The 8,193-nt window shown below is 38.1% G+C and overlaps 1 protein-coding gene across 6 annotated transcripts in view; it reads left to right on the top strand.

The window, feature by feature from the left end:
- The first annotated feature begins 332 nt into the window (after positions 1-332).
- LOC114137625 (B-cadherin-like) overlaps positions 333-8,193 on the top strand; it is a 113,336-nt gene continuing 105,475 nt past the window's right edge. Inside the window, exons 1-4 of one of the 6 annotated variants that reach the window (XM_028006372.1) lie at positions 333-528; positions 1,308-1,422; positions 2,875-2,963; positions 4,072-4,242. In XM_028006372.1, the coding sequence (XP_027862173.1) occupies positions 478-528; positions 1,308-1,422; positions 2,875-2,963; positions 4,072-4,242 (426 nt within the window). In that variant the 5' untranslated portion in view covers positions 333-477. The remainder of the gene's footprint in view (positions 529-1,307; positions 1,423-2,874; positions 2,964-4,071; positions 4,243-8,193) is intronic. The other 5 variants (XM_028006371.1, XM_028006370.1, XM_028006369.1 and 2 more) reach the window with 5 other exon arrangements.

Below are 8,193 nucleotides of genomic sequence, written 5' to 3'. Positions count from 1 at the left end.
GTTGTATTAGATCAGCCATATATGGTGATATGAATCATCATTCTGACGGTAGATTGCAAAGTGAAAATAAAACTGTGGCCGGAAAATATTCAAATAAGTGTTCTACACAGCTCTCTTTTGGTACTTGTAGGCGTGTGTGTGTGTGTGTGTGTGCGGGGCTGTGTGTACTTACCTGTGGATATGTGTGCAATAGTTGTTTCCTTACTAATGCATTAAATACCTACAAACCTTGTGGTACCTGCCACTTCAGTTTTGCTCTGTTTCCGTGACCATACAAAGAATCCGGAACAAGTTCACCTGTAACATGATAAACACTGAAACCACCCACAGCAGCTCATCCACACGCTGACACCTCTTCAGAAAACATCCCAGAGAGGCTCTGCATATCAAGTTTACAGATAAGATCTACACATTTAGTTTTGTTTTCTTCCTTCCTTTTCTTTGGTGAAGAGTTTTGACAGAAGGTTTTCCACACAAATGGGAACCAATTGGCTCATTATTTGGAGCGTTGCGATCACTTTATTTCAGGTAAGACTTCCTCTTCTCATCCCAAATAATATCCGTTGTGTCAAATATTTGTTTAATAAAATGTAAATCTTTTAAAGCCATTTTCTTCCCTCTTTTGTCAGAATGGTTGTTTTTTTTAAAGTATGTTTTAATATTTTTTCTCTATGTCCTTCTTGCATCAAATAGTAATTTATGTTGCGAAATCATTTATTTGTTGTAATTTAATTTAAAATAACATATTACAAATTCATCACACTGTGAACCAGCTGCTTCTGTTGAAGTTCATAGTAGATCCACAGTAAACTCACTGCGTTGTTGGCTAAAATATCCGTTAATAAAATCTTTTCAACTGTAAGGGTTATACAATGTTTCTCAAATGAAAGGAACTGGTTTATTTTAAAGTAACTTAGTTAGGAGATAATTTACTCACATAAAGAAAAGGGAGGCATTTCCTTTTAACTCATTTAAAGGTGCTGGTCTCCCATTATTGCTTGTCTTTAGCGTTTTAATGAATGCTACAGTTCTGACTTTTGATACCCAGGAACAAAACATTTCTTCCTGCCAAAACAGCCGTTTCTATAGTTTCGTCTTTGTGGGGTTTTTTTTTCTTCTTCTTCTTCTTTTACTGTTTAAATATTTTCTAAAGACAATTTCAAAACTCTCTTTGATTTAACATTATTTCACTGCCTATTTGGCCTATTTGAACATATTTGGCATTCACTGCCAAATATGTTCAGGTTTCAATTACTAAGGTTCCGCAGCAACTTGATGTTCTGCTGGGTGTCGTTCTTCTCATTCAGGTCTCCACAGTCGCGGCTGCAGACGAGTCATCATGTGTGCCTGGGTTTCAGTCCAAGCTGTTGATATTGAATGTGACCCACAAGCACCTGAGACGTGGCACAATACTGGGCAAAGGTGAGAACATTTCATCAAGTCATCTGCTCACTCACTCTTTCATACTCACATTCTCAAAATGGGATAAAATCTTATTATTTAATATGACCTTTTATCTGAATAAAAGATCAATGGTCATTGATTGCCTGAATTATGAGCAGGCAGTCATTGGGAAAGCCATAGATCTCACGGTCTCAGGTTTTATTTTGTACTCATGCTTCAATTCTTCCCCCATCAGGGTAAAACATGCTCCCAAACCTGTTTTTCAGGTTTTACTTTTAAGGGTTCAGGATGTTAGCTGCCATAGCCCCAAGCAACAGGCATCTGAGAATGTACATATAAACTGTACATGTGTACTAACAAATACTAGACAGCTGTTTCTTGAATTTCCACTTAGCCATTGATTTGTTTGCTTACACTTTTTCTCCAAAATGAAAAGACGTGCACGCTACTAAACTTGGTATAGTAGAGTGTGTTTATGATAGATAGCATTTCGCAATCTTTTTAATGAAATCGTTATGCGGTCAAATGATAAAGGTTGTTGTCGTCTTTCTGGTTGGTATAGGAGTAGCGTGAGCGTTTCACATTCTTCCAGAGTTACTTTAGTTGGAAATGATTTGATCATTCCTGTTCCGGCACATTGTTGTCTCAGATGCTTCACTACGTTTTTACGTGCATCGTCATGATTTCAGATGTTGAGTTTCTGTGGTCTGTACTGTACTTCAGTCATACTAGCTCAACAAGTTTTAAAAAGAGAGAATCAGTTAAAAAAATTAATTGTATTTTTTCCACTTTAAAATGTGTTCCTTTTTAAACAAGATCAAGTACAATTTCATGCTCCATTAGAACTTTTACATTTCATCTGTTTCTGGTTTTGTACATTTCCTTGTTATTTACTTTGGTCTTAGTTCATCCCTTAGTTTATTTCTTCTGGAATCTCTTTGTACTTTATCTCCTTAGCTTGCCTCAGAGTGTGTATACATAGATCAGGTTTATATCGTATATTCCGCACTATAAGCCGTTACTTTTTCCCCCACACTTTGAACCATGAGGCTTTTAGCCCGGTGTGGCTTTTCTGTGGATTTTTCTTCAACCTGAACTCTTTAGCAGGAAGTGAATCATTGGAAGTCAAAATTGGAAATCAAAGAATAAAGCGCTAATTTTCATGTAGAGCAAACACATGCTAGCAGCAGGCACGACGGAGAAATTTCTTCAAACTCACATCCCCTCATCATGGAAAAGAAGTTCATATGATGCAGCTTTTAAGTTGAAGGCTATCGATCTGGCAGTAGTATCGAGGAAGTTTAATAATCGAGGTACTGGAGTCATTCGAGGAATCGTTTCAGCCTTTATCAATTAATACTATGATGTTTTTTTTATTATTTTTATTTTAATTCTGACATAATTTCCTAATAGACATAATTCCCAGTAGAAGTTTCTAATGTACATGTTTAACATTTTGTTGATTTCCAGTTGGCTTCGCTGACTGCTCAGGCCACACAAGATCCCTTTTCAGCTCTGATGACAACCGTTTTCTGGTCCGGACAGATGGGCTGTTAATGGTGAGTACAAACAGGCAGAACCCAGACAATATATAATCATCTAGAAGCCTTAAAATAACTGGATTATAATCTGTGTTAATTGAGCACTACTGGTGTATTTAGATTAAAAAAAACAACTTGCACAATATAAAACTTACAATGTGTTTAAATGCCAGGATAGTTTTGTGTCCAGGCAACGTTAATTATTATCACTATGTTATTCTTAGCTTTCTAGTATTTGAATATATTCAACATTTTGTTATAAAATGCAACTTCTACTCATTAGTTGTGGAAACCATGTCATTAGTTTGTCCGTGCTCAAAAATATTCAAACTCTAAGCATAACTTTGATTTTATAACATAGTTTCTCAAATGACACAGGAAAATATGTTCCAGATATGTTTTTGGTATTGCAACAATCAAACATTTTAGAAAATGCATGTTAAAGCTGCAGTATGTAAGTATGTATGTTGTGACAGTTCAGTATGAGACAGAGCACTGGGAGAAGGCTTCTCTGCCTAAGACCTGCCTCTCGCATTGATTGGTTGGTTGTTTTTGGTCGGGATCAGTGCAGTTCTTCAATTATAGCTCTGGGGAGGAGGTGGAGGAGATCGATTGTTTTTTCACAGATTATCTGTCTCATAGCAAACTGTCACGCCATGGTGACCGTTTTAACAAATGAAAAAAATATACTTTTTATAAGATGGACTGGCAACACCAGTAGGGATAACTGGAACACTGGAACACTTATCCCAGTAGGGATAAGTGTTTCTCCACGGACGGACGTCCGTGGAGAAACAAAAGAATAAAGGAAAGACCACAAAGAAAACTTTAATGTTTTTTATTAAAGTTACATACTGCAGCTTTAATCAATATCATATTCTCACATCTATCTCTGCTTTAAGTAGAACGACGGCGTGCCCTGGTTCCTATAGTAACACTGAGGGGCTAATGTAAGGTGTACAAACAGTGTTACATTTTGAAATATTTTGAATTGTTTCCATAGAATTAGTTTGGGAACCCAGACTGGTAGAAACATTGTACTAATCAAGAGTCCCATGAATTAAATCCCAGCAGAGATGAGTTCATGGACACTGAGCTAATGACTGTGGTTCTTGGCCTAATGCAGGTAAAGAGACAGGTCATTCTTCATGAGGGGAACCAGCGCTTCTCCGTCCACTCCCTGACTGCACGAGGTCAGAAGCTGACTCTTCCGGTCATGGTTTTGTACCGACGGATTCACCACAGGAACAAGGAGCTGCTCGATCACACTGAAATGAGTTCCACTAATGACACAAAGGTAGGTTTAGAGATTCTTAGTGTAGTTCAGTTCCCTCAGGTTAAAATGAAACAATTGATGTTCATAGTTCAAAGCTCAAAGCTCGAACATAAACTAGTGATTCTTCATCCATCGTTTTATCTCAGCTAAGTCTGAACATATCAGTTGTCGTCATGCAGCATTTTCACCTAAAAAAATAATTTAGGTGAAAATTACTTTTAATAGGAGAAGTTTCACATAACTTAGAAGTTAGTGTAAAACTAATGTTTGTTTTATCCACATAAATTATCTTGCTCAGCAGTAAATTAATATATCGCCAGCTACACCTTAGAGTATCTCATTGATAAATTAATGCAGTAGCCAATAGGGGTTGAACCAATTAGTCGACTAGTCGACTAGTCGACTCAAGGACGTCTCGCGAGTTTTTACATTTCATGTCGACTAGTCGCAGTCATGTGATTGCCGGTGGTGACAGCCTGTGCTGATCTGACAGCACAGTATACGTCACAAGACACAAGAAAAATAAGTTAATACATTAGTTTAAATGATATGTAGATGGATGCATATTTGTGGTTTTACAGTGTTTTTAAAAGGAGATGGAGTTGCAGCTGCAGTCCACTACAAAACACGAGCCGTCTAAAACTCGCCCCCTTCCCGCTAAGGATGTCACTTAGCCGGTTCGCGAGTGTCTTTGTCACGACGATCTAACTAATACATTATGTTGCTGATTAAATAAAGATCTGTGGTAATGACAGCTGCTGATTAAATAAAAGCCTGTAGTTGGTAATGACAGTGTATACTTGTCTGACATATATATAGCCGTGAGTTCGTGCTAAGAATGACACTTCGTGCTTAGAAGTGTCATCAGATCAGCTGTCAGAATGTATGACACTGTGACAGCAGATCTGACAGAACACTGACTACAAAATGGCGTCTTCAAAACAGATCGAGGACAAAACCCGCATCTTGTCAAACAGGTAGAAATTATTGGGTCCTTGTATGACAATGTGCTCTTAGCGAACTCTTAGCGAAGAGAATATTGACAGCGAGTGAACTTTATTTACCCCCCGCCCCCGTGCCACCTCTTTTTATTGTTTTCTAAAAGATGTGCGTTTCCTTTTGAATGTTGGTTTCCCAGCAACTTATTATTTATCATAAACTATCCCGATGTTTTGTTGTTTCACTTGTTGCTGTTCTGTGTAAATGCCGTATTTTTCCGTGAAAACGGGCAATAAAGCCTGTACGTTACTCCAAAGCTTTGCGTCTTGCGTTGCTATGACGTCACAACGACTAGTCAACTCGACATCGACTCGACTTTTATCATGTTGACGTTGACTAGAAAATATCTTAAATCGTTCAATCTGCTGAGTCAGCAGAGCTTCCTGCCTGCCGCGCATCGGGCGGAGGAGAAGCAGGTGGTTTCGTTGAATTCAGCTGTAACCAAACGGGATCCGTTCATAACAAGTTTGGCTTGTGATGTTCCAAAAGCACCATGTAGTCAGTGTGATCATTTGACTCCTATAGTAACTATCCAGAGATCATCAGCATCAGCCGGTGTTTAGAAAAAAAAAGTCAGACCCGACTTTGTGCAACAAACTTTTCCCCGCTGCTCACGAAGAATCTCCATAATAGACTTAGTAAAAGCAGGAGAAAGGGAGAGTGTGTGTGTGTGTGTGGGGGGGGCGGTCAATATTTACCGTGAAAATAGCTAATAAAGCCTCCAAGTAGTTGTGAAGGGTTTTTGCGCTTACGTCACTATGACGTCACCGCGACTAGTCGACATCGACTCGACTATTATCATGATGTAGTCGACCTTAAAAAATATGTAGTCGTTCAACCCCTAGTAGCCATGTAGCCTGATGTAAGAAGATTTTGCTAGACAATGTCAAATATTTATACGTTTGATTACTGTAATCAAACGTTATCAAACACATCATTTTGAAGCCAAAAAGCTCTGAAATGTTTAGGGCCAACCATTAGAATCAGCTCATTTACAGTTAAAGCTCAGTTTCACACAAATACAAAGATGCTAACTAAATGCTTGGCTGTTGAACTGGACCATTCATGTTGCTGTCAAGCCGTTTCTATTAGCAGCTCCACAAATCTTTCTGATTTGACCTTACATTACCAAGACTCATGAAAACATACCTTTATATTGGCTTTTTTTTTCTATTCTTCTTCTTTCTTTTCTCTCTCTCTGAAGGAGAAATCCTTTTTTGAGATTGTTTTGCTAACTCATCTTCCACCGGAGCTTTGGAGTTTTATGTGCACGTTGCACGCAGCTCATGTAACCGGTACATCGTGACCTAGTAGGTCACCACAATACATTGCAAAACAATTAATTTTTTTAATTTTTCTTGTCCATATAAAAATAATTTCTGCATACATCATCAAATATATATTATTGTAAAAAAAAATCCCTACTTTATAATAAAATTGTGTGTTTTTGTTAACATAATCACATAGAAGTCATTACAAAAAAAAAACAAAAACTTCCACTTAGTTTGAGTTTGCTTACGCCTGAGAATCATGGCAGAAAAATGGATGAATATGCACTTTAAAATATTAGTTTTAATTTGTACCCACATAGGCAGCCAGGTTATTGCAGTTTTTTATTCTGTTCCTTCCAACATATTTGCTTGTTTCTCTGTTTATTGAACAGAACACATTTATGAAATGATTTGTTATGGCCATGAGCCGCTGTTTATGAGTGCGTATTTTGATGTAATAAATGCTTGTGTTCAATATTCCTCTGTGTGTTTGAGATTGTGCTATCATCCATCTCTGGGTAAATGTTACAAATGTTTGATTGTCTGCTGTCACTACGTGGACAAACACGTAGTGACAGCAGACAATCGGCTGCATTCTGTCGTTGACTTTACAGCAACTCCTCATAACGAGTATGCATGTAGTGACAGTGGAGAGGAAAAACTCCCCTTTAATAAAATACAGAGAAATCCTGGAGGACAATTTGATTCCATCTGCCAGAGAACTGCGGCTTTGGAGAGCATTTATCCTTAAAGCAAAACTATGGCCCTAAGCATTCGGCTAAAGCTACACAGAAATGGTTTGAAGACAACAAGGCGGATGTTCTTGAGTGGCCCAGTCAAAGACCCGACCTCAGTCAAATAGGGAAGTTTTGGTTGTACTTCAAAAGGGCTGTTCACAGCTGATCCCCACCAACCTGACAGAGCTTGAACAGTTTCAAAGGAAGAATGGAGTAAATTTGCAGCCTCCAGATGTTAACGTCTGACAGAGTGTGATCCACACAGACTCAGGCTAAGTCAGCAGTTTCATAAGGCCCCCAGGGCTTCAGGGGCCCTGATAGAACAGGCCCCATAAATGCTAATATTTTAACTCCACTCACAGATGTATAATTGTAACATTTGTTTATTGAGATTATCAATGTTGCTAAGTTTGATTTAATGGTTTCAGCATACATAATTTAAAATATTTTAAATTGTTTCACAATTAAGTGTAAGATTTTAAGGAGCTGGCAAGTTTGCTTTGTAAAGGCTCAAAGAACAACATTCATAGTTAAACTGTTTTGTTACCATAGCAACAATCTGATGCTGTGAGTTTAATCTTTGTTTGTTCACAAATACAAATTAGTAAACTGCCGTTATAACTTATTGCTTTTTAGGTTGGCCAATGAAACTACTTCACTAAAATTTCACTAAATCTAACACAGAGGTTATTAGAGGTGCTGGTGTTTTTAGCGGCAAGAGGGGCCCCCAAGTCAAATTCTGCTCAAGGCCTCATGCAGCCTTGGACCGGCCCTGCATGAGTTAAATCCGCTGCACTGCGGAGAAATGCGCAACAAACAGGAGATTTAATTAAATGCTGCTAATGTGATGTTAGTAGCTCTTCCATTTCGTGTCTGTTGAGTTTTTGTTGTTGTTTTTTTACCCCTCTAGGGGGTCTTTTTGTGGGCTCTAGAGTCCCTTTTTACAAAGTAGGCTGACAGGAAAG

Source organism: Xiphophorus couchianus, chromosome 22 (genome assembly GCF_001444195.1).
Source record: "Xiphophorus couchianus chromosome 22, X_couchianus-1.0, whole genome shotgun sequence".
Taxonomy (NCBI): domain Eukaryota; kingdom Metazoa; phylum Chordata; class Actinopteri; order Cyprinodontiformes; family Poeciliidae; genus Xiphophorus; species Xiphophorus couchianus.
The sequence above is the reverse complement of the archived record's forward strand: the minus strand, read 5'-3'. Positions and strand labels throughout refer to the sequence as shown.